The sequence below is a fragment of the Rutidosis leptorrhynchoides genome, unplaced genomic scaffold (genome assembly GCF_046630445.1).
Source record: "Rutidosis leptorrhynchoides isolate AG116_Rl617_1_P2 unplaced genomic scaffold, CSIRO_AGI_Rlap_v1 contig440, whole genome shotgun sequence".
NCBI lineage: Eukaryota > Viridiplantae > Streptophyta > Magnoliopsida > Asterales > Asteraceae > Rutidosis > Rutidosis leptorrhynchoides.
In genome coordinates, this window is record NW_027266673.1 from 1 (window position 1) to 26501 (window position 26501).

General features: G+C 35.5%; 5 protein-coding genes across 5 annotated transcripts; 2 read left to right on the top strand and 3 right to left on the bottom strand.

Annotated features, from left to right (window-relative positions):
- The first annotated feature begins 1811 nt into the window (after positions 1 to 1811).
- LOC139883723 (alpha-1,6-mannosyl-glycoprotein 2-beta-N-acetylglucosaminyltransferase-like) lies at positions 1812 to 3083 on the top strand. The gene has a single exon (XM_071867860.1). The coding sequence runs from the start codon at positions 1812 to 1814 to the stop codon at positions 3081 to 3083; it is 1272 nt and encodes a 423-aa protein (XP_071723961.1).
- Positions 3084 to 4007: 924 nt separating this feature from the next.
- LOC139883726 (uncharacterized protein At1g01500-like) lies at positions 4008 to 5821 on the bottom strand. Its single transcript, XM_071867863.1, has 2 exons — positions 5117 to 5821; positions 4008 to 4244 (listed from the first exon to the last, which is right to left on the bottom strand). Exons 1-2 carry the CDS (start codon positions 5816 to 5818, stop codon positions 4008 to 4010), a joined length of 939 nt encoding a protein of 312 aa, XP_071723964.1. The 5' UTR covers positions 5819 to 5821.
- A 5358-nt stretch (positions 5822 to 11179) lies between these two features.
- LOC139883724 (uncharacterized) lies at positions 11180 to 12657 on the bottom strand. The gene is made up of 6 exons (XM_071867861.1): positions 12441 to 12657; positions 12266 to 12373; positions 11890 to 12017; positions 11611 to 11711; positions 11383 to 11442; positions 11180 to 11264 (listed from the first exon to the last, which is right to left on the bottom strand). Exons 1-6 carry the CDS (start codon positions 12655 to 12657, stop codon positions 11180 to 11182), a joined length of 699 nt encoding a protein of 232 aa, XP_071723962.1.
- Positions 12658 to 15841: 3184 nt separating this feature from the next.
- LOC139883727 (uncharacterized) lies at positions 15842 to 21040 on the top strand. The gene is made up of 17 exons (XM_071867864.1): positions 15842 to 15983; positions 17070 to 17386; positions 17609 to 17686; positions 17825 to 18045; positions 18458 to 18550; positions 18850 to 18933; positions 19092 to 19208; positions 19302 to 19407; positions 19489 to 19548; positions 19702 to 19755; positions 19835 to 19892; positions 20063 to 20139; positions 20290 to 20360; positions 20446 to 20506; positions 20615 to 20674; positions 20767 to 20829; positions 20918 to 21040. Exons 1-17 carry the CDS (start codon positions 15842 to 15844, stop codon positions 21038 to 21040), a joined length of 1785 nt encoding a protein of 594 aa, XP_071723965.1.
- Positions 21041 to 21827: 787 nt separating this feature from the next.
- Positions 21828 to 25003, bottom strand: LOC139883728 (probable LRR receptor-like serine/threonine-protein kinase At2g16250). The gene is made up of 4 exons (XM_071867865.1): positions 23043 to 25003; positions 22742 to 22870; positions 22555 to 22577; positions 21828 to 22441 (listed from the first exon to the last, which is right to left on the bottom strand). Exons 1-4 carry the CDS (start codon positions 25001 to 25003, stop codon positions 21828 to 21830), a joined length of 2727 nt encoding a protein of 908 aa, XP_071723966.1.
- Positions 25004 to 26501: the final 1498 nt, after the last annotated feature.

Consider the following 26501-nt stretch of genomic DNA (forward strand, 5'->3'; position numbering starts at 1 on the left):
AATATTTTAAACCTAAATATAATATTTATATATAAATTAAAATTAAAATTTATAAATATTAATATGTATGCTTATTATTACTATGTTTACTAATATATTTAAATGAGGAAACAGATAAATTGAGCCGTCGACTATATTAAAATATAGATATCGATCATGCTTTCTAAACTATTAAACCAAATCTAGATGCTATAAATTAAGTACAATATTTTTTAATATTAGCATAAAAAAATCCGACTAGTTAATTAAAAAATTACCGAAAGAGAAGAAAATTCAATAGAAGGGACTTCTATGATTCTATATCTGGAATATAGTAATCCTATACATTGGTGAAAATGGAAAAGATCTGGGCCGTTGATCTTCTTAGGCTTCTGTTGACTCTGGGTTGCGGTCTTTCACTCTTTACCAACTCCTATATTATTTATGTATACTTTTCTCACCCCTTTCTTCTCATCGTCTTTTCCCCGCCACCACCGCCCATCACTGAGATCGCTCACATAGTTTCTCCACGGTGGTGGATCTTGAAAGCAGGTAAAATTCAGGGTTATGTTCTTGTTGATTGATTAGATACTGCAGAAGTAGATTCTATTTTTAGAATTAGTTAGTTAGAAAGTTCATTACTGCCATTGATTTGATTGCTGCTCTTTATTTGTTTTGAGTTCGAGTTCAATTGGGGTTTACTCGAATTTTGAAACAAAGTGATATAAGTAGAAGTTAATCTGAGCATTTTGTATTTCTGGATTCAATTGATTTCTACTGTGCTTAGACGTTACACAATGCAGTTATGTTTGAGGCATTGAACTGATTGCTAACGGAGTTTCGCGTCTAAGATCATTGTAGTGGTTAGTTTAATATAGTTCTTGGTAGGTGCCTTGCGGTTTGCTATTTTGATTGTCGAAATTACTACTAATATTACATCAAAGGATTGCGTTAAGTTTTCTTTCTCAGAGCAGTTTTATTCATCTCTTCTCCAGTGATGTAGTAGTTAGTTCCATATTCAAAGAAGTTTTCTTTTTCCTCTCATATTTTTGTTCCTAAAAATAAAAAAATAAAACAGCAAATCAAAACTTCGAATTTGAGTGGTCCATTGTTCATTACTACAAATAATGGATGTGTCATATATTCATCAATATCTTATGATCATTTCTCTAATAAATGGAAGTTTAACTAAAAGCAACAATGCCCCTGAGGAAATAGAGGCTATTTTGAGAAATTCACAATAAATAACACGTCTGCCATGCTAAACCTGTATTCCAAATTTGTATGAGAATTTTTTTGTGTATTTATTTACTTATTTTGGGTGAGTTGCAAGGTTGGTGACTAACTAGCTACTTAAAATCACAGGTTACCAAACTGGGATCCTTCTGATTGAAGGAACTAGGAATCTTTTTGTCTGCTGACTTTAGTTTATTAGCTTTCCTGAAAAGAAAGAAAACTACAGGAAACAAAAAAAAAAAAAAAGTTATTACTCTGGAAAACCCCAATCAAGAGAGCTATTGTGGATTCAAGCTTTGGTTTTACGTTCGAAGTACCTTGATCTTGGGTTAGTTACTTAGTATGGTTGGACCAGTGAAGAGTTCCTGAGAGTTCAATCAATCTTGGCATCGGAGAGTGCTTTTGAGGTTTTGGTGCTTACTTTTGAACTCATTTGACATCTTCTTATTGAATCACGGTGTAGCTATTTGGTTGGTTTTGAATGCATTTTGCTTATCCAGTTCTGAGATTCTTTCTTGTGTTTGGGGAGGAAATGGTAGCTGCAATTGTAGTTAGAAGTGCAGCTTGCATGATATACAATTGATGCTTCATATATTATGGCTAGTCCACAGAAGAAACTGCGCATCAAAGAAGGAGGTCTGCGCCGTTTCTTGTCTCTAGTTTTGATTACATTGCTTGGAGTTTTTTTGTTCATATTTCTGTTACGAACAAAATCAGTTAGCTATACTGGGTCACCATCGTCAGACATTGATTTCAATGTTCTTAAACATGATGTTAGAGAAGACATCAACCTTCCTAAACAGACTGAATTGTCGAGTAGGCTGGAGAAGCAGAACATGTTACCCCCAAGGAATAGAGATCTTTATCCGACTTTAGCAAAGGATCATATAGTTATAGTTTTGTATGTTCATAACAGGCCTCAATATTTGCAAGTAGTTGTCCAGAGCTTGTCAAAGGTTGTAGGGATAAGTGAAACCTTGTTGATAGTTAGTCATGATGGGCACTTCAGAGAGATGAATAAGATCGTGGAAGGGATCAAATTTTGCCAAGTCAAACAAATTTTTGCCCCATTCTCGCCGCATCTTTTTCCAGATAGTTTTCCCGGTGTATCGCCCCATGATTGCAAGGATAAGGATGATGCGTCCAAGAAACATTGTGAAGGGAACCCTGATCAGTACGGAAATCATCGGTCACCAAAGATTGTGTCTCTGAAGCATCATTGGTGGTGGATGATGAACACAGTATGGGATGGCTTGTATGAGACTAGGAGACATTCAGGAGATATTCTATTTATAGAGGAAGACCATTTCATTTTTCCCAACGCATATCGCAATATACAGACACTTGCAGCATTGAAGCCTAAGAAATGCCCAAATTGCTATGCAGCAAATTTAGCCCCCTCTGATGTGAATTCAAGGGGAGAAGAGTGGAACAGTTTGATTGCCGAGAAGATGGGTAATGTGGGTTATTCCTTTAATCGCACTGTTTGGAGACAAATCCATCAGAAGGCTACAGAATTTTGTTTCTTTGATGATTACAATTGGGATATAACAATGTGGGCAACTGTCTATCCTTCATTTGGTCGACCTGTTTACACATTACGAGGTCCTCGGACCAGTGCAATTCACTTTGGGAAATGTGGTTTGCATCAGGGCCAAGGTAAGAATGCTTGCATCGACAACGGAGTCGTGAACATCCTACCGGAAGATGTCGATAGGGTTCCGAACATCAAATCGGAGTGGGATGTTCGTACTTTTACGCATCAGCCAGGTTATAAAGCTGGGTTTAGGGGATGGGGAGGTTGGGGGGATGACAGAGACCGAAGATTGTGCTCGACTTTTGCTCAAATGTATCACACTTCCTCCTGAAAATTTGTTGCACATTGCTTCTGTTGTTGTTGTGATTTAGATTACTTTACCACGTAATTAAATGAAAGGGACAAGTCATTTAGTTTGTTTTAAAACACTCGAGTCTTGTTCCTCTATAAACTTGTAGGCATCTTTGTAGTAACACATTCTGATCAATGATCATCTTTCTATGAATTACATCAATAACTACCCAGGTGATATTTATATATGATTGCAATGCATGTCTGTGATCCTTCTGAAAGTAATTGTATTGCCATGCCCTGGAGTATGAATACTTTTAGAATTTCAGAGTTTCATTTGTTATGCAGGATGGAACATATATGTCATTTGTTCTATCATCCATTGAATTCCAGAATCATGTTGAATTGACTCTATTTTCTTCTCCATCTATTGCTTTCCATGATGGGATTAAACTAGACGTAGTAATAAATCTATGATAAGGCAAATTTCTTCAATTCTTTCACTGACACTAGCAAATAGGATAGATTCATGTTTAAACAATTTGGACACGGTTGAGAGGACAGTACAACACTACAAAAGTGTTGAAAATCTCATCCACAACAAAAATCATATGAAGAGAGAAATTTTACCCTCATATTATCGTGTTCCTTTTATTTTTCACATAATAACAGTTCTCATTTACTACACGAGCATCAGTTTGTTATCTTAGTCAAGGTTATTTTATTTACAGGAAAGAAAAATAAAACAAAGATGCAACATTAGAAAACTTGTTTTACATGAGAATGACAGCCATCTCTTCTCATTAGCAATTATTATCTATCAACCATGGCTCACTAAGCAAAAATACAAAAAAAGAAAAGAAAAAAAGGACTAAAGACTGTTAGCTTCACAAGGAACTATCAGTCAAAAACCTGCACTACTGTAATCCAGATGAAAGTTAGCTACCTTTTTTGGAATCAGAAATCAGATAAGTCGCCTTTTGAAGTTTCTGGTGGTTGCATGGTAAGTACGAGCCAGCAAGCCGACGCCTATACCAATTCCAAGACAAATTCCGAGCCCAATACCGACTCCGACCCTCACCCCAGCGTTGAACCACGAAAGCTCACCGTCTTCGCCATCCATGTATTCTGTCCTTCTCCAATACATACTGTTGTATTCTTCATCATTCTCGAGTTTGTTGTAACTTCGGTACTCTGTCAACTGTAAGTAAAAAATGAAGGTGTTGATTAGTTAATTGTTGGGCAGAGACCAGAGAGCCATTTAAAAGATCAATCATGACGCCGTTACCACCAGGAAAAAGACAAAAGGATTAGTTTGCTCAGAAGAAGGGGAAAAAATAAAACCTAAATGTCCCTTTACATGGATACTTCATGTGAAGTTTTATGGTTTGGACTTAGAAGAAACAAAACTTCAAAGAAATAAACTACCTAAAGTTTTTTTGCAATTACATACACAATCTATAACAAGAGACATCCTGGTTCTTCGCGTTCAAGCATTGTTCTATCTCTAGTTATAGAATCATGATGAATCTTTTTTTACTATATGACTTTCACAATGGGGGGGTAATTAGGCACAGCAAAGACTCATCAAGACATGATCTAACCAATAAGCTACAGAAGAACAGCATAAAAGCCATCTGCAAACTGCCAGGGGAAATGTGGGCCCAACTGTGGCTTTGAAGGTGTGGGGTCACAGGTGTCAGGTCCTGACAGGATAACAATATTGAAAAGTGAAAGAGACCAAAGCAAAAAAGCTCATCTTTATTGATTGGAAACAGTGCCTGCCCATACCTATATGATCATGTCATCTAAGGTAAAGATTCTGAATTACTGTCAGTTAGCTTGTGGCCTAATAGTTATGGAACATTTCGAAACAAGAAATATGTCCCAAGAAAGGAAGCACGTTGGTTGTCCTAACAAACATAGTGATGGCCGAGTAATTAAATTTTATAGTCTAAAAAACAGTTCGCTTGACCAATGTCCTTAATTAGTTCAGTAGAAGCAGAACATGAAAAATCTTTATCATTATTAAAAAAAAAAAAATCCAGTATGACGCTATTTTGAGGATGTTACCTGCAGATCATGTCCAGATATATGATTAGCCATGTGGGGTTCAGTTGTCTCATATTCCGGAATTGAATCCAATGCACCCTTCCTGCAATTCTTCTTCTTAGAACTAACCTGAAAACTCCTAGTTAAGATTATGGGTGTTCCTGAAAAGGAACCGGCAACATAAACCTCGATGGCTGGAAATTCAGGACTGAGAACTTGTTTTACCTTCAAAAACGCAGAAGGAGCCGAGATATCGGACTCACAATTCATGCACCATTGTTTTACATCATGGTTTCCTTCTCCAACGAAGCCATTACCAGTAGACTTCTCTAAAACACCGGATAGAATTAGATCCTCCTTGTCCAGAACCTCGAATTTCACATTCCCGGTGAAGCTAACACTATCAGTGCAAACAAAGGTGACTTCTTCCGATTCCTTATCTATTCTATCCCTTCTAAGAAGCAACGAAACACCATTGGAGTAAATTCCTGCTCTAGAACCATTAACCTCTAAAAGGGTGTCGGGACTTGAAGGTATGTGGTTGAGAGTGAGACATTCAGGCATCGAGTCATTGACCAGGAATTTGCTAATCCTCACATAAAAAACTCGCAGATCAAACCATGCTGACGAGGATAGTTTCATACAAGGTGGCTTGTACAGAGAGTACCTAATTATCTGGAGACTAGTGCCATTGTTGGAAGTTTCGAGAGGATTATTATCCATAGCTTAATCCTCACTGAAACTCTTGGATTATGAACTCATCAGATGAACCAAACAACTCATGCAAGAGAAATCCTGTTTCAAGGCCAAGGAGTGTATGCAAATCATCAGATAGATCACAAATATAAAAAGGGGTTCCTAAAATTAAGCACAAATATGAAAAAGATAAAATCATTCGGTCATATTGACATCAACAGAACAACAGATGTCCATGGTCAATGATTAGGTAATAACGTAAAATAGAAAGATACAACCCAACTTTTAGAAATAGAAACCCTTGAAACCAGGAATACGAATTTATAACAGAAAGAGATGATGACTCCAACAACAAATTCATAACTTTCTGAGCAAAAGCATAAACTTTGTGATATAACAGAAAAACAGCTAAGGACAAGGAAAAACCGGAGAAGTCAATGAAACAGGACAAAAAATCATACCAGAGAGAAACATGATCAATGAAATCTACTGTACTAATACCTTCATTCGAGAGAAGCAAAGTCATCAAACTCAAAATCAAAGAAAATACAAGACCATCATTTTCTTTATACAAAAGAAAATCAATAGAGTAATATATATCCCAAGAAGTAACGAAAATGAGTTCTGATACACGTCCAAACATGATAATCAAAATTGCCGGCAGTCATTATATAAAAAAAAAAAAAAATTATAACAACGTCATTGACAGTCACAGCTAAAAACCTTATAATGCAACTTCACTCTCTTTGTCCCTTTCTCTGAATTAGTACATACCCACAAACAAAAAATCCATTTAATTTAAATAGTCTAAAAATAGACTTACCCCAGAATTCTTTCAACCACAAAATGTTAGTAGCAGTCTCTATCAAGTATCAATAAACGAGGTTTGGAGCCTCTGAGGTTACAGAAACTAATATTGTTAAGCTAAAATTGGTGGCCACAAAGAAAAATGAATGAATACGTAAGTTTGAATCAAAATGAAATCTCGACCTCAAATCCTAATGGACTTTTTATATAGCGGTGGTGTGCTGATGGAGAGATGTATAAATATTGTGGTGGTGGTAAGGTAACCGGTAAATGTTGAAAGAGAGTGATGCTGATATTGGGGTTTGGGATAGATAATGATATCATAATTCATAGGTTAGGAAAGTATCTTAACTTTATTAAATTTTCAAATTGACCACTAAATTTCAATAATGCAATCCACTACATAAACTTTGAGGCATAAGAGATGATCATTTTTTTTTTTTTTTTTTTTTCTGAATTACGTCAGGGATGACATTTAAGACCCGACCTATGGTTGCGGAATGCCTGAATCCCAATCCAATCAGGACTGGTTGAGGCGTGATTAGAACCCGACCTGTAATTGGACCGGACAAATTCGGTAATATGGAAAATGTAGAACGGTTCGGGTGGTGACAAAATTTAAATAAATTTTTTATGGTTCGGTTCATTTTTTCATCCCAAAATTAGCTTCTCGGATGGCATGGTTGTCAAGATCTACGATCTGGATCTTACGATCTTGCGATTTCACGATTTTTGTATTACAAACAATCCCATTGGTGTTACGAAAAAAATGAACTGTCATCTTAATAGGATCCGTCACGATTTGGTCGAATGATTAAGGCATTTACCTCCTTCTTTGAGGTTGAAGGTTCGAATTTGCTGAGAACATGTCAAAAAGATTTACGGTCTTGATCCATAAGAACTGTGATCTTAACGATCTTTACAATGCAAACGATCCCACGGATGTTATTAATTTTTTCCCCTTTCACACTAAAAATGAGGATCAAAAGGATCGTAAATCGGTAGGATCGTAAATTTTTTTGATACTAAAAGATCTTACATTTGCATCAAAAACACATTTTTGTGATTAAACGTCATTTTGTGAATACTTTTCATTTGCATCAAAAACACATTTTTTCACTTACTAGGAAGTCCAGAAGTATAAAAGTAGGATTTTAATGAATTTTATAAAAAAATTATGTATAAATTAGTTATTCCGGTTAAAAGTATGTAATAGAAAAAGATAAGAGTTTAAAACGCGTGACAAAGAATATTTATAGTCGCGAAAATAGAATGAGTGCTAATTCTTGAAATATGCCAGTAAAATTGGTTATATGGGAGAACAACATTGGCCAACCAGCACATGAAGAAGGTAAATCACGACTAAGATGTCGAAGTTAGCAACCACATGTCTAGCCGCGACAAGACATAGTAAATCGATGATCTTCGCAGATCAGTTGTTGCATTTAAACAACTAATTTAAATGCTATTGGGATTGAGCGCAAGCTCCATTAATACAATCTATTGAGTTCATCATCTCAATACTATTGTTATGTTTCATCATTGTTCATCGTCCATCTTGGATGTAAGAGGTTCAAGCACTGTAGGGAGATATTTTGTGTTGATTTAGGCTCCAACACGAACAATCTCCATACCTTACGAATCTCAGCTCCACCCCTGCTAATCTTCACTGAAATATGGCGAGCTGAGTATATATAGGACGTCTATTACAAGAGGTACATACCATGCATGAAGGCCTCACGATTTGAAATATCAAGTAGCAAATTGTGAACTTCGAGAGTTGAGGAATCAGATTGCAAATTTATTAAGAAATTTTAGGCACTAATAGTGTCTTTATCCCTGCGAATTTGATAAGATTATATTTTGTAACTGTACACAATTCACCATGCATGTAAACATGGAGTGATCAAGTATTGATTGTAAAGAGAAATGGGCTTCTATAACTTTTGCTTGAATTCATGTAATAGACTAAGCAGTCACGTGGGTATCACCTGAGCTTATCCGAATATGAGCAGCAATAGCCCCTCCAATAGGAGGATCAAGTTTGACGTGGCGTGACTTGACCTCGACCCTTCCTATTGGAGTGAATTGAAAAAATGGTCGGTCAATTTGGGAGGGCCTAGTAAGAGGGTTTGGACAATTGATGGACCTCACATTACTTTATTGATTTCTTTGTATTTTTAGTGTATTTTTTATTTTGTATTATTTTTATGTTTAATATATAAAAGTTGGCTCTCAAAGTGAAGACCTCCTATTGAAATGTCGAGTGCCAACTTTCACTTTTTATTAGAAAATGAAGGAGATCTTCATTCCAGTCAGTGCAGTCAGTCCGAGCAAGACAGTAGTAAGAATAAGGAAGGAAAGTTGCGAGGGAAGTAGGCTTAGCTCTTGTGCACATCTTTTGAGGGTTTACTTGCTTACTTCTTACCACCTAAATAACTACGGCCAGAGAGTCAAATAGGTCGGGAAGAAAAAGTCTGAGGTCGGATTGGACGACATACATCTTGATTGGTTTCACCACCACTAGAGATTGGTCGGAATTTAATCTTTCTCCGGAAAAAAAAGAGATTCTTCTTTCGATTTTTCTTTATATATATAGTTGCAAGACCCAAACAGGGTGCAAAAAATCGAAGGCCCTTCTTTAAAGTTCTTCCCAGATACATGGCTTACATACCTGGCCCAACATTCTTGGAAAATAATAGAATCGAGGGTCCGGAGGAGAATTGGTCGTTATTCAATCTTGTAAACTAATCGAGATCGAAATTAGAAAAAGAGATACGAACGGAGAAAAATAACCAATCGATAAGGGAACATGAAATCATTCTGTTTCCATAGAGGTACGAGAAATGGTTGGAGGCAATAAAGTAGGTGAAGTGGTTGGATTTTGCGAGCTGTTCCAACCACTGCTGGGTATGATTCCAAGAGCCGAACGAGAATGAATACCACACAGAAGAGTCAAGACCAGGCTCCCTAATGGAATGTTTAACCGATCCATTCCGGATCGACCGAATTGGTACGGAAGGTATATATGAACCATTTCTTGGGTACATTTTCTGTCAAGATATACGAAATACTAAATATCCAGCATAGTGGAAATTGGATTGAATAAATTACCTTTCATTTTGCATTTCTTTAGTGAATAACTAACAAATGAAGTTTTATCCTCGGATTAGATTAAGTAAGAAGGAGCAAGCAAACCACTACTCTGGTCTTTACGGAGGAATATCAGATTAAGCATTTGTGAAATCTTTATCAATGGAATAAAAGAAGGCTTATTCTACCCCCATTTCATAATAGAATAAGTTGGCTTACTTTACTCCATACTGTGATGGGCTAACCTTGCCCAATTGAGTTGCTAAACTCAGGTTATGGAAAGGAGGAGTTGTAAGACTGTGGCTTTAGCGATTACAAGCTCTGATTGATCCCATCCAATTCCAGTTAGAAAGTGAAGTGAGATGCCCAACCAAGGGAGGGAGTGGCTCAGGTACGATGAAGGCCTAGTTCCTAGACTCTGCTTATGAAATAGATTTGTTGTAGGTTACGAAGTATCTTATACGCCAGTGTAAGGGTACGAATGTAGGGAACGAATCTTACTTTCTGCGGTAGCTAAATCTGACCTTCCTCGTCAATTCCACCTGTGACACGTTGATTATGTGACGATGATGTGTTATAATTGGCTTGGCTTTGGCCCTAGGATGCTCTTAAAGAAATTGCCATTATTAATTTGGATCGGATACATACACACTAGTCGAGGTCGAGGGGTAGGTTCAGTCCCATGAAAGGGATGCCCTTTGTAAACTAACTGCTATAGTTTATTATCAAATTTGAGGTACGACCCGAGTTAATTACATAAATATGTATACATTACAATACGTGGACACAATATGTGGCTGTTGAGGGAAGGTGGAGAAAAATAGGAAGATCGAGTACGTTGTTTTCGATCTTCCTCACTAATTGGAGGTTAAGTTTAATTAAACCATAATCGAAAACATTGTTTTCGATTTTCCCCTGTGCTTGGCAGTGCAACTTAAAGTTGGTCGTTGTGATTCGTTGTGATTTTTGCATAATCGATAACGGTGTTTGCGATTTTGGGTTAATTAAATCCCCTTCGATTTCAGTGTTTCCGATCTCGCTATTTCCGTTTACGTACCCGTTTCAACCTACAAGACTGTAGCGCACTCGGTATGGCCCCATAAGTTTGTTGCCCAACGATTTTGTTACTTCAAATCAAACAAATCCTAAATTGTTAATGCTTTTTTATCATTCTGCTAGTTTTAGTTTGTTGAGTCCAGGAGGTATTAAAGGTTCCATTCCTCATGGGCCATGGCTCTCAAAATGGGAAAAAAATTTGAAATGACTTTTTAGTGTCAAGCATTATCCCAGCTGAAGCAACAACGAATGCATATAATCTAGCTGTGTGCCATAAAGGATAAAAGCAAAGAGGACAATAAAATACTGATACAACAAAGGTCCTCATCAAAAAAATGCATCTTCACAGTTATAGTACGTTATAGTTTCCAATAACGAAAGATCACAAACCCTACAACTTGATTACAAGGCAAGACATCCCTGACTTATCGGTCAAGCTTCCAAACATTCTTTAATCCCCTGCTCAAATTTGTCGAGGTAAGATACAGTATCCATTAGGGCATCTGCTATCATTTGCCTGTCAAGTTTTGAAACGACAAGTAAATTACTCATACTGAAGATCTAAACACAGCATATATACAATTAAATAAAAGCTCAAAGCAACTATTGTTGCACGCTTTTTCAATAGGGAATACCTGCTGGAAGAAAGTTGAATATCAGCTTCACTTGCCAGACTATTAAGAGAAGTAAACGAGCTGTCACACAAGAAAAAATGATGGGGGTAAACATAACATATATAATGTCTGTAACAGCTAAAAATGCTTTTGTTTGGAAATCGAAAAGAACGTAAAAGGAGTTAGCAGTTTTAGATAGCACAACTAATTATAATGTTTGTCAGCCTAAAGTTGTTGAACAGAGGCTACCGTATAAGATCATCGAGCATTCCTTCAGCTTTCAATTTTACAGGATCCTTGTCATCAAGTAATGAGGATGCATTCTTCACAACTAATTTAAATGTGCACACCTGTTATTTGGAATTTCATATAAGAAATTAAGACTGCAAAATATCAAATATGACTAGGATGCTGCATTCGTAAGTTTATATCTAGACAACCTAGCGAACAACTGTCTCAGTGACTGTTTCAAAAATCAATACGAGGTCTTAAAATTGTAATGGAATAACAACACTATTATACAAAAACCTCAACTCCTGTATTGGCTTGAAAAGCAACAAAAGAGTTTCTCTCCTTCGGCACGCAATCCCTTGATGCAGACGTCAACAGCTTCAGGATATCCTCTACTTCTTCACTGGTATTGGAATCTTTATTAGCTGTTCAAAATCAGACTCAAATTAAAAAGATAAAATAAAAGTCCTCTTGTAAGAAAAACGCGAAAATCATGTTAAACGTCTCGAATTTGGTATTGTTGAATGAAGGTATAAGTCAATCATATTTCACCACATTAGTGTATTGAGAAACATTTATTGTACAATTTACATCATGTGTCCTGTGTCAATATCTCAATTCGAATTACCGAATTATGAGAAAGGAAAATTGAGATAGGGACAGAGAGAAGTACTTAGCAAGCTGAAGACGAACTGAAGATTTTCACGGGAAGCGTCGATTGGTGCCAATAGATACTTAGAAGATTTTCTCTTCTGCTCTTTCAGCCAATCCTTGGGTCCTGCTGCATCATACCTTGAATCAATAAACTTAGGGTTCGAATGTTTCAAATTAGAGAAATCTAAGCTTACAAATGCCGATGGAGAAGGCGGCGGCGGGAGGAGGCGGCAGCTGCGAGAGAGCGAGAACAGATAGCAAGGCGGCGGCAGCCTCTCTGCGAGAGATTTTGAAATAAATTTCATTGTAGTGTCGACGAGATTTTGGATGGAGTGGTGATGGCCGACGGTTGGTGTTTGTGGTGGCGGAAGTGGAAATAGTGATAAGACGGAGGAGCTCAGCAGCCGCCATTTTTTTTTATTGGCGCGATTATGGTTTTTTTTTTCTCTGTCTAAAATGTCAATTTTGATTTGGTTCAAATTAAAAAATTGGTATTTTTTATTTTTTATAATGTAGTATTTAAATAAACTAAACAGTGGCCCGTCCGTTGGACGGAAAATCCGTATTTTTAAAAATAAATAGTTTAAATATATATTATAAAAAATTTTATAATAATTATTTGTATTAAATATTATTAAATTTATGTCAAATATTATATTAAAAGAAAATTATTTTAACTTTATATCGATCGGAATTATTTTGATTTTATTTCAAAATTTACAATCTTATTAGAATTAAAAATTTATTTTGTTTGAAAAAAAAAGATATGTCCATTTTAATTAATAATAGGAAAAAAATATAGCGAATTTTTATTAGGAATAATAGTTTAAATAAAAAAATTAAAAAAAATAATATATATTTTAATTTGATTAGGAATAAATTTTTTAGCAATATGCCCGTTTGAATAGGAAAAAAAGAAAATGTGTCCATTTTAATTAGGAATAAAAAAAGAATATAATGAATTTTAATTAAGCAAAATTGTTAAATAAAAATATTAGAAAAAATATAGTGTATTATAATTTTGTTAGGGATATGTTTTTATTGTGTTTTGATTTTCTAATTAGAATAGAAAAAATCATAGACTTAAAATTATAATTTGAAAATTAATTAAACTTAAATTTTTAAATGAGGAATATAGTTTAATAAAAGAAATTAGAAAAAACTAATATATATTATTATTTGATTAGGAATAATTTTTTTAACAATATACAAGTTTGAATAGAAAAAAGAAGAAGATGTGCTTATTTTAATTATGAATAGGAAAAAAGAATATAATGAATTTTTATTAAGAAAAATTATTTAATAAAAAAATAGAAAAAAATATAATGTATTATAATTTTATTAGGATTTTTTTTTAAAAATAATGGATAGGAAATTGATTAGGAATAAAACTATTATATTAAGAAAAAGTAATTGGTAGAATTTTATTAGGAATCATTATGTTTTTATTGTATTTTGATTTCCTGATTAGAAAAGGAAAAAAAATAATATAATTGAATTAAAATTGTAACTTGAAACTTAATTAAACTCAAAATTCTTATATACATGTGTCAAATTACTATTCGTTAATAAAACGACATGTGTCGGCTGTTGATTTGACAATAAAATTTGCAATTGAATTGCAATTGGAACAAATTGAAAAAATCTCTCTATTATCTATAAAGATGCGTAAATTTTTTGTACTTGTAATTCATTTATACAATTTCTTTTTTTTACCTTACCTTTAAAAAGTGGATATCATTTCTAAGCCAAATTCGGCATTTTGATATATCGACAATCGTTCTTTTAACTTGAACGAACGCTGCAAACAGGGTAGGACATATATTAGTTTATTTCATTTAACTTGTTAGTTATTTTTATTTTTTTTTAATAGAAAGACATTATTCTTAAGGACAATTGATATGAGTTTCTTTTATATATTGATGTGGTATTATTGTCTTGCAACGTAAATGCATGTTATTGCTCGAACACAAGACGATTTCTCATATATAGATGATGTTCGATCAAACCTTGCAGACGTTGTCTTTCTCTTTTAGTATGTAAAAAATGTTTATTAATCTAATTAAGTATATCTTGAAGATGAGTGTTTTACGATTTAATACTCGTGCATAATTTAGACGATATTTAAATATATTTAACAGCATCAATTCCATGGCAAACGCATCAGATTCCTAAATTCTCCATTAAGAAGCTTAGGGCTATATTGAATCCAATGAATGATGAACATCTTACTCCGTAAAATGAGAAATAATGAAAATGCAGAGAATAGCATATATAGAAGAAAATTCCATTGTTGCCACCTGTATTACAAGAATCTATCTATTTCCCTTATACATCATCATACAATAAAATTTAAATCACGAAAAACACCATGTCTCGACCTAATTTATCGCATAAAATCATCGCTTGTTAGATATGTTTATCGCTGGCTCTCTAATATTTTGATTCAAAAACTTATATTAATTGTTTTTAGCAAGGAAATAGTGGAATACTATATATGCCAAAAGGCGATATTTATTCATTGATACCATACCGTCCACACGAAAGTTCAAATGCTTCGAAAATATATATATCAATCAATTAAATACCACCTGTTAAAATTAATGGGACATGAATGGAAAGTTCAAAATCATTAGAACCCGATCCGTGAACATCCATTTTAACACTTCAACAATGAAGATGATAATGCTATTTAGACATAGTTAAATAAAGAATAAATTAAATATCTTAATTTAATCTACCAAAAATATTATAACTTCAAATTATTTATTGGTTATTAATAATATATCTCTTATATTTGTGTTTTTCGAGTCTACTAACTTCCTATTAAAGTAGATGATATTTTATTTTTTAAATTTATTTAAATAAACATATATTTTTAAAAAATTATTGACTAAAAAAAATATTTCAATTTAAATAAATTTTAAAAAAAAAAATCATGTATATTTTGATATGATTGGGTACTGTTCGGACATGATAATCATGTATGGGCTTTCCCCGGCCTCATTGACATCCCTGGAGAATCGTTATTATCATGTACAGTCCTAAGATTTTGTTAAAACGAATTAAACAGTATAGAACTGAGAACCTCGAAATAAAATAAAATAAGATTTTGTTAAATCGAATTAAACCGTATCATATTAATTTGGTTTTAAACCAGTTTGATTTGGTGTGAAATTAATTTGGGGTAAACTAATCGGCAGCAAGCTCTCAACTCAACCATGAGTCCATTTAGCCGTTAAAGTAGATGAGAGAGTACACTTGGTATTCGCCTGACTTTTCGCCACGTGGCACCGCATCTTAAAAAGGCTCGGATCCCAGCACCAATGAACCTACAAGAGCATAATTTTTTCCCACCACAATTCCACCATAAACCGTTTCAGCTCAGCTCAGCTGAAGAAGCTCCCTCAATCCAAAAATGGATAAATTACGTAACCAAAATTCTTCTTTTTCCTATTCTTAATCTACTTTTCCTTTTTCAGTTGGAACCAATTTTATTATAATCCACTTGTAATCGAACATTTTTGAAGCAAGTATTGGATTCTGATTCGTAAATACTCCACTACACTACACCGTCATGTGCTTATAAGAATCCATGGCAGCGATGCGTATTCCAAAGAAGTCCTCCGTCGTCTCCATCTGCATTCACTCTCTGTTATCTCCTCCCGTCCACGGAGGAGGAGCATTCGCTGATTCTGGCCGCCGCTCCTTTGATCGGAGACTCTTTGCTTCTATAGGTTAGTTCGTTGCCGCCATAATGTTTTTTTTCTTCTTATTCTAGTGTTTTAAGGTTTAATGTAGTTTTTCTATGGTGGAATTCAACTAATCACACATCGACAGTTAGAGTATATCTGACTCACTTGCATGCTTACAAGTGTGATCGCTTATGATCACTTTCTGTTTGTTAAAACTCTTCACTGAACTTATTTTAGTTTCTACAGTATTGGTAGTAGAACTCAATCTTCAGTGTGTTTTATCTCTAGGGATTAATAAGAGACTAGGATAGAGAGTACCGTGGAAAGTTTAATTGTTAGGTTATTTTATTCGAAAAATTCGATGTTTAGGTGTTCTTGGAGCATTTCTTGGAAGATTGATCTTAGGCAAAGGAACATAGCGTGGTGCATTGTTTGCTCTTTTGATTGACTAACCAAAGGTAAGATGATTAATGATTATTATTTTTGACATGAATCAGTACATCACTGGAAATACTTAACTGAGCTATGCATGCGGATGTCAATTTAATTTTTCCTTTTAGTTTTTGAGTCTTCCAAACTAGTTTTGCTTTGTTAAAGTGAGAGAGATTTTAGTAATTATCTTTTTGTCTAGTATCATCACCCATTGTGCTTTTGTTGGAGAATCAGAATGGATTCCTTTATCACGGAATCATTCAAGTTGCTGAGTTGGCTATATTTTGTGAACTGTGAAGTAGAATCTGACTTTCTAGATGTTTTCATATGTCATGTTCTAGAAACTTATGGCATGTACCCCACCATACTAAAGAGATGTGTGCCTACCGGCACGTGTAGTAACTAAAATTACACCTGCTTCTGATGCAGAATAATTTCTATTATCATCTATGATACCGTGTAGTTACACGTCAGATTCTTCATTGTTTGGGTATTGTAATCTAATCGAGGATACAATCCACGAGTAATAATGGAAATTAGATTTGCATTTAGTAATGGCGAGCACTTTAGGTCCTTCCAACTGGCTTTAAAATGTTTTTTTAAGATCAGTTGACTTGACAGATTTCTGAGGTAGACATTGTCTAGATATATCTCCATAAAGCTTCCTCCTTATTATTCTCTTTGTTGATATATCAGGGTCTAAGAGGTTGTATGCAAGCTACTCTATGGAGCGTAGACGAGCCACTGTTTCAGGTGATAATGCATCGCATATTCATATAACCCGCATTGATGGCAATCAAAAGCGGTTTGTATGGTCATCTCCTGAGGGTGGACACAAAATCGATATTGGGAAACAGATCTTTTGTAACAGATCCTTGAACATGAAGAACACTATTGCTGTTGGCTTTGACATGGACTACACGCTTGCTCAATATATGCCCGAAACATTTGAATCCCTTGCTTATGAAGGCACTGTCAAGAAATTGGTAAATGACTTGGGTTATCCACAAGAGGTCAGTTTATTTGTGTTTCATAGATGAATTTTGATATCACATGTATAAAAGAATTGTGTATTAGTATTCTTTATAATGGTGCATTTTAGAAGTCTCGATCAGTCAATACGGTATCTTTGCATTTTGCGGTCATATCAAATTTCTAATTACCTACAGTTTGAGCAAAGTTTATTATATTTGAGATATACCTGTTCTAGTAGTTAATTATTGATTTTAATTCAGCTGCTGGAGTGGTCATTTGACTGGAAGTACATGGTCAGGGGCCTGGTTCTTGATAAAAAGAGAGGCAACATCTTGAAGGTGAACCTAATTGAGTTTTTTTTTTTTTTTTGTTGAAGTACTGTCAACGGCTAATTCTTGTTAGATATGAAATTTCCACTCTGTTTTTGTTTTTTGTTTTTAAGTATTAAGCTGAAATGTCTGTCCTTTATATCATAGATGGATCGCCATAAATATGTGAAAGTAGCTTATCATGGATTTAGAGAGATGTCTAAGGAAGAAAAAGTTGGTACCTATGGGAATACTCTGATACGAGATTCATTTGATGAGCCAGATTATGCCCTGATCGATACGCTTTTTTCATTAGCTGAAGCCTACTTGTTTTCCCAACTGGTTGACTTCATAGACAATAATCCGGGAAAAGTTCCTAAAGGTGTTGAGTAAGTATCGCTTCTTATAATCTTACCGGAAATTTGACTAATATTTATATTTTCGTGTATGCTTAATTTTGTGCTCAGTTTGATTTCTTTGTTTCAAACTTTTGAACAATGTCTGGTAGTATTTTGTACTAGAAGTAAAATAATTGGTTCATCGGGTTTGTATGATATTTTTTACAGGAGTACTTTGCATTATAATGACTTTGTCGACATAATACAATTACCTCATATCTTATTTTGCGAAGATATGGAACTGGTTTTGTGTGCTAAGTTTTGTGAAAAGAAGCTTAGTTAATTAGTGTTTGCTTATCATCTCTCAGTCAGCAATTCAGAACAGATTCTTTTTGCTTTGCTCGTGATGAGGTCATTTTCTTGTGATTTTTATTGGACTTAGCTTTATGTGATTACTTTTCAGTTATACTCAAATGTACAAAGATGTTCGAGCTGCAGTGGATTTGTGCCATCGTGATGGAACTTTGAAACAGATGGTTGCAAAAGATCCTAAAAGGTATCATGTGAATTAAGTTCAAGCTACCCCTTTATGTTCTTGGCTCTGTTGTTTTAATAGTAAATGGATATATGGTGTTATTAGATTATTATCTTTGGTTTATTAAGTGAGGACCTGATTACTTTATAATCATCCTCAGTGTCAATGGCTATTGGCCTATACTGTTTGAAGTTACTGGCATACGGCTCATTTATTTATTTATTTTTTTCTGAGATATAGCTGGCTTTGGACGAGTATTGTTTGAGTGGTTGCTCTTTTGCCTTTTTGGGAGATTGATCTATCATGTCTTTTTCTCATAGGTACATTAATGAAGATAAATGCATCGTACCAATGCTCCAAATGCTCAGGGATTCTGGTCGTTCAACATTCCTGGTGACAAATAGGTAATAGTTATTTTCATTGCCTTTAAAAGCATATTAAATGAACAACTCAATGCTGTTTTGCTTGTGAACACGCAATGCCATTCCTTACTCTTTGCTTTTCAAGGTCAAAGGGACTATAAGTAGCTCTATAAGACATGTTTACTTTTGCTGTTTTGCAGTTTATGGGACTATACCAACATGGTTATGAATTTTCTTTGTGGATATCGCACCTCAGATGGAGATAACGTTTGCAGCTTTGATTGGCTTCAATATTTTGATGTCGTCATTACTGGCAGGTACATGATTTCCTCCAAAAACACCACAAAATGTATAGAAAATTATATGTTTGTATTTTATCAACTAACCACTTTCAATGAATTTTACTATAGTGCAAAACCTGGTTTCTTTCATGAAGACAACCGAGCAAGTCTTTTTGAAGTTGAGCCAGAGACTGGCATGCTACTTAATACTGATAATGGCACTCCCTTGCCTCAAGTTAGTAAAATTTTATTTTTTACTGGCCAAGGGTTTCTTTTTACATTTTGTTGACTGATTCTTGTATGTACTGTTAAATAGGTCGGAAACACTTTACCAAGGCTGGTACTACAGGGAGACAAGAAATGCAGGATTTTCCAGGTTTTGAGAGACATCTTTTCCTAATAAATTCAATTCTGTATAGAATAGTGAAAAATTGTATCATCCATTCACTCTTATTTTGAACATGTCCACTCCTTTTGTTGATGAAATTATGTGAGCGGCTGCTAATGAGAGCATTTTTTCCGACTTTAGGGGGGCAGTGTCGGCCATTTGCATAAACTTCTATCCATAGAGTCAAGTTCACAGGTGGTTTTTCATTTCCCCCTCATTTTTCTTTAGGACCTCTTGTTTGACTGTTTCCTAATTTGTCATGAGCTTTTGGTAGGTTCTGTATGTTGGAGATCATATCTATGGAGATATATTACGCAGCAAGAAGGTTCTTGGTATGAGAAATTTTCTGTGTGTTTTCTTTTGTCCTTTCAGTTTGCATTGTTTCGAAATTTCTTATGCTTGATGTTGTTTCAACAAACTGTTTTCCTTTTTTCATTTCCTTTTCACTTTCTATTATGTATTGTGAAGTCCTATAAAATTTCCGTTCTGATGTTCCGAGCAGGTTGGAGAACAATGCTGGTTGTTCCTGAACTCGAGAGGGAAGTTGAACTGCTATATGAGCTGAGGAATACGCGGAAGGTAATTTTTAGAGTTTCTGAGGGAGTGAGGACTAAAGAAAATCAGGCTTTGTTCAACTGTTTTTCTTGGTGAAGAAGTTGATCATTTGTATTTTGTGGACATACTCAGCTTTCTTTTTAATCTGTTACTAACATAAGTAGTAATGTACAGCAACTTCGATTGTTGAGGAATGAGCGTGACATCATTGAAGATGAAATTCAGCATTTAAAGTGGTCGATCAAGTAAGTGGCATTTTTGGTCAGTGTATACAAATGTTTATTTTTCTGTAGTGAAGCTTATAGTGGTAAGTATGTTTAATATGTTCAGGTTTGACGAGCTTAAAGATGATTCAATTAGTAAACATACCTCTATAATAGATCAGCTGGAGGTAGGTCGTTTGGTTTTTCATTCTCCTTTTGTAAATTAATATATGTAGTTCTTAGCAGCGTTAGTTTGAATTCTTTTGAACTCAAAATGTTGTCTTAAAATTTCACAGTGCAAAAGGGATAAAGCGCGAAATGCTCATCAACTAGCTCAACGTGAATGTCATCAGAAGGTAGAAACTCTAACACAAAAAACATGATGACCAATTTTATCTCTCTTTTTTCTTTTTTGAATAATATCTCATTGGTAATATGATGTATGCAGTTTCACAAAGTCTGGGGACAACTGATGAAGACAGGCTATCAGAATTCTCGCTTTGCTCACCAGGTAACACATAAGTTTTTCGATTTTCATTGTTTTCCTGTTTATTACTCGTATTTTTGCCTTGTGATTTCTACTTTGCGAATCGGTGTAGGTAGAGAGATTTGCATGCCTTTATACAAGCCAAGTATCAAACTTAAGCTTTTACTCCCCAGACAAATACTACAGGCCAAGCGAAGACTTCATGCCTCATGAATTCGACATTCTTCCTCTGTGAACTCACCCCTCACCCTCATCCGTATAATAAAATACTAATAATACTGCTTTAACCAAATTGTATTTGGGTTTGCTATGCAGTTGAATTATGATAAATCTCAGGTTTGATGATAATAGTTGAGGATGTGTAATTGCATCTGCAATGAATTTTCTTGTACTAATAATCTCTCAAAGTAAATCTTCTTTTGAATTACTGAGTCTTATTGCATCGGAGGTTGCTGAGCATACTTGTTTTACCCTTCTGAGTCCCTCTTCATTTTCCCTTCGTCATATTTCTCTCTGAACATTAGAGCCATTAATCCTTCACGTCAATATACGATTAAAAAATGGGGTACATAGTTCAGGCACTTAACTAGCAGTGAAAATTATTAATCGGAACTTTCGACTAGCTAGGACAACTTGTCTCCTAGGCTAGGCATTGAATATGCTAATAGACTCCGCTGGAAGAAAATGAAGTTTAGGGACTTAGTGGGTAAAACAAGAAAGGTTTAGGGACCTAATGTTGCCGAAGTTGCATCGATTCCAGATTTTCTTTCTTTTAAGCAAAATATGTGATTAATTTTCCTGGAAACAGAGCGCTGATCATTACAATATTTTCCAATATGTAGTCCTGATGCCACAAGAATAAATTATGAGAAAAAGATAGAATAAACTACAGTAGAAAGTTGCACCCTAGTTTTTACAACATACTTTATATAAAGCAGCTTAAATAGATTTCTAGCTGAAAAATCTATCTGCCCTTGAGCAGAATTCGTGTCAATATCATACAGCTACGACTTTTAATTACACTACTGCTCATCAGGCCTTTCCAAATCTTGAATTTCGACTGGTTCGGGGAATATTTCATTGGAAAGCCTTTTATGAGAAGAAGACCAATATTCATATCTACCACTACCATGAGATCCTATTCTACCCGATTGCTTCAAGCCACTGATACCCTCTCCTCCTCCTCCTCTGCTTCCATGACCACCACCACTTTCAAATGAGCTCTGTCTCCAACTACCAAAGAAAGCATTACTCCACGACGATCTCCTCGACGACATCGTTCTCAGCCTTCCCGAGGTAAAATTCTCTTCCCTTACTACTTTCACTGGATTTTCTAAGGCTTTTAGTATATATTTCATTGGGGGTCTTTTGTAAGGCTTCGGGTTTAGGCATGATCGAGCCACGATGGCCATTGCCCATACTTCTTCCAACAAATCCTCGTCTACGATCAAGGACGGGTCGACAACCTTGGTTACTAATTCCTTGTCGTTTAAACTGATGAAAGGCAGCGTGTGCTCCAACCACTCTTTTGTAGTTGCATCATCCGATTTGCTAATGCCAATCTTTCCAGTCACTAGTTCAAGCAACACCTTTCCGAAACAGAACACATCATAAGCACAAGTAGCGGAGGATGAGCCTGCATTGGCAAAATCGTATAGTAAGATACGCCATTTTTATGAGGGACGAAAAAGAAAGGAAGAAAGAAAGTGATTTGCAGAATTATTGATATATGATGGAAGAAAATTGTACCCAATGAACCTGGTTCCGTCAGTCTGTGAATTACCAGAAAGAAAGAATCAGTATAAACAGTATTTACACTAAAGAAAACAGGTAATTGAAGTTCAATTTTAAGTGAACCAGTCATCAAAGCTTTTTGCACACCTTATAATTTCTCCTAGCTTAGAAATGTACAATGAAATAGTTGAGAGATGCTTACGATGGTCTCCGCATGAATCTTGAGAGCATGCTTTGATGTGAGTCCCCTTCTTGAACACAAACTTCACTCAAGCTCCCAAGCCGCACTTCAAATTTATCATCAAGAAGAATGCTACTTGCTTGAACATCTCTATAAGAATCAAAACACAACCCTGCTTAGGATTTACTACATCAAATTACTATTTTATGCAAATATTTCTACAAGAGTACCATTGTCAAGTTAATGTCATGACTTGTATGAGCATGAAAGTTTACTAGAAATAAAGAAAAGGAAAGAACAGCCCAAAAGGTTTTGAGATTACCTATGAACAAGAGGAGGGGAACACTCATGGTGCAAGTATGTTAGGACTTCAGCCGTTCCTGTAGCGATTTTCAATCTCGTAATCCAATCCAAAGACTGCAGGTTATCATTTTCCGTACACGAAACCCTAAACAATGAGCTTCCCAAGTCTCCATTTGGCATATATTTGTAAACGAGGAACTTTTCCGTCTCATGCTCTAAGCATAGCCCCAGGAGAGAAACCAATCTAGTATGTGAGACCTTGCTGAAAACATCCAACTCTGTCATGTATGATTCTTTCTTATGAGAATTCAAATCTACCTTTTTAACTACTATGGGAGCTCCACTTTCCGAAACCCCCCGATAGAGATTTCCAGAATGGCCATGTCGGATGAGATTCGCTTCGTTGAATCCACCAGTGGATTGGTGCAACTTCTCATAGCTGTATTGTTCCCCAAGACTGGAAACAATTTCAGGATCCTTTGGAAGTTGAGGGTTATTGATATTATCTCCTCCTTCTGGAATAGGCCCAACATTTGAAGATCCAATTTGGTTGTTAACTCCACGTCTTAGGACTAGCACCAAGACCAATACCAGAATTGCAATAAAAATAAGTCCTCCGAACAATCCTGACAAGATGAATATCCATCTTTTGCTTCTCTTTGGTTCTGTTTCCGGCGAAGGCGACTGTGTTGGTTCCGATACTCCCATATCATATAAGGGTAAGCCTCTTTCAGCATAGAACATTTTACAGTCATTTGAACTTCTCTGATTTGGTACATTTTGAAGGCAGTTTCTTATGACATTTCGAGCGTCCCCAGGAAAGTTTCCTTGAATATAATTCCCAGACAAATCAATCAGACTATCGTTCCAGTAGGAAACATTCAGAGATCCATATATCATATTGTTTGAAAGATTAAATGTAGCATTTGCAGCATTTAAACCGAAACTTGGGAAAGAACCCGTCAAGTTATTTTGGGATAAATTGACAACATGCAACTTGGGTAATGACAACAGCATGGTAGGAATAGCACCATCCAGTCTATTAACACTTAAATCCACAATTTCCAACTGATGAAGGCGGTTAAACAAAATGCTTGTTACCGGTCCTTCTAGTTTATTATTCGCAACATTCATCACCTTCAAGCTCTTTAATTGTCCGAATTCCACAGGCAATGACCCAGAAAGTGAATTCCTACTAAGGTCTAACTCAACTAACATAGACATTTTACCAAACTCATTAGGGATTGAAGCTGTCAAACTGTTATCAGACAAATTCATGACTTGTAGGCTATGGACAGATCCCAAACTAGCCGGTATTGACCCGTGCAGGTAATTGGAAGCAAAATTAAGACTTGTAATATTCGAAGAGAAACTTGAGGGGATTGAACCGGTAAGCCGGTTTTTCGAAAGATCCACAATTGTCAAGCTCTTAAGCTGTCCCAGTGTATCAGGTATATTACCAGAAATGCCGTTATCAGCTAAATACAACGAATGCAGACTGCTTAAACTAGGAAGCGAAACCGGGATACTTCCGGTGACGGAACAAGACCGGAGATCAAGAACTTGTAGTGAACCGAGCCTGTAGCCGAACCAGGCCGGAATTGGACCGGGAAGTGAAAATTTCGAAGCGTTGAAGGAAACTAACCGTGTCAAATTAGCCAGAGAGTCAACACTGAACTGCGGATTGAGCCGACCGAGGCGGGTCCGTTTTAGACCAGAGATGTTGATTCCGGTAACGACGCCGTTTTGGCAATGGATTCCGGTCCATGAGCTACATGGATTGCTCTTTATTGGCCAGTCCTTAGCTCTAATCCCCAGCGACGATCGGAGATCGAGCAATGCCAACCGCTCATCGACGGAAGTTAAGGGTTCAGATTCAGCCGCCAAAACGAACCAAATCATGAACATAATAACAAAAACCATTAGAGATTCAAACTCCATTGCTTTTCGAGAAAATGTAAATGTGGAGCTAATCTTCATTGCAAAATCTCATTACAAAGCACACTTTTCGTCGTTGACTCTTCAACCAGACGGCGGAGGCGATGCCGGCGGTAAAAAAATCACTCTGTTTTTTTACAGTTAATATATAAGTATTATTACAGAAAGGAAATTTGAAATAAAAGAAGAAAAAATCATTCTTTTACCTCAAATCAAGAGCTTTGAATCTGTTGTGGATGCTGTTTATTTGGGGTTTTGGGGTAGTACCCAGTATTAACGCCGATCAATAAGAATAGAATAGAATAAAATACTAGTAATAAATAGTTTTTGTTTTTTTAAAAAAATGGGCACGAGGTTTAAAGATCTGTCTCTCTGTGTGAGTATTAATGGAGGACAAGTAAAGTAGGAGGGAGTGAGTGTAGTAACCAACCAACCGCTATTCGTCTGAGTCACTATCAGTCTCACCGGAGACTATAAATGCAGACTTTTAATGGTGGGGAAGGTTTGGTCAACGGGTCAAACCCATCACTTTCTTCTACACTCATCCTTTTTCGTTTGTGCATGCAGATGCATACAAAACAACTTACCTCGGATTCTTTTCTATTCCACTCATCTAGTACTAAATGATTACGTACATCCTCCGCAGACATGCCCAGGTCCGGTCCGGTTCGGAATTAATTTTTTCACGATTCTAAAATTTATGAAATCGAAACAACATAATTTATCGAATCGAATTAGAACCATAAATTTATGGCTTGGTTCTACCCATTTTTATTCGATTTCATATAATTTTTAAATTATAAGTACCGTATAATCGGAACCTCGTTGACCGGTTCGATCCAATTCTGACCCGGTTCAGTTCTAGTTCCGAACTGGACGGTGGCCATCTAAAATCCTCCGTCTCATCCCCATATTCGTGATCAGATTTATTATTGTTACTAATTTTTATTGAATGATGATTTTTAGTATTGTCTTCATATGGTTTATTTTTCTATCTTAGTATTTAATTAGAAATTAAAGATAAAGATGTTAATCTACTGATGCCAACTTCAAAAAAATAAAAAAGTGTCGGATAAAACTCTTAATATCACATCCCTCACAAGTTACATCCAATTTCTATTAAAATTCAGAATGGAAAGAGAGTTGATCTAATGGATTGTAGGAATATTATAAATGTGTAATTATGTTTTCAAATATGTTTATATAAACTTTCAAAATAAAATAAAATTATATAAATATTGAAATTAGTGTAAATTCATCAATTAAAAGTAGACCGTAAGATGGATGTCGCAGACATTCAGATTGGACAACACATAGCAAAATGGAGCTTGTCCGAAGGGCTTAGTAAACAAATCGGCACGTCGAGAGGAAGAGGAAACATGATGAAGCGAAATAAGACAAGTTAATTATGTTTTGGAGAGGGAAGTGGCAATCATAGTCAACATGTTTAGTGCATTCATGATAGACTCGGTTTAGTGCATTGTTATCACGATGAAAAGAAATCGAAAGCAAGGGCCGTAATGAAGTTTAATCAAAATCT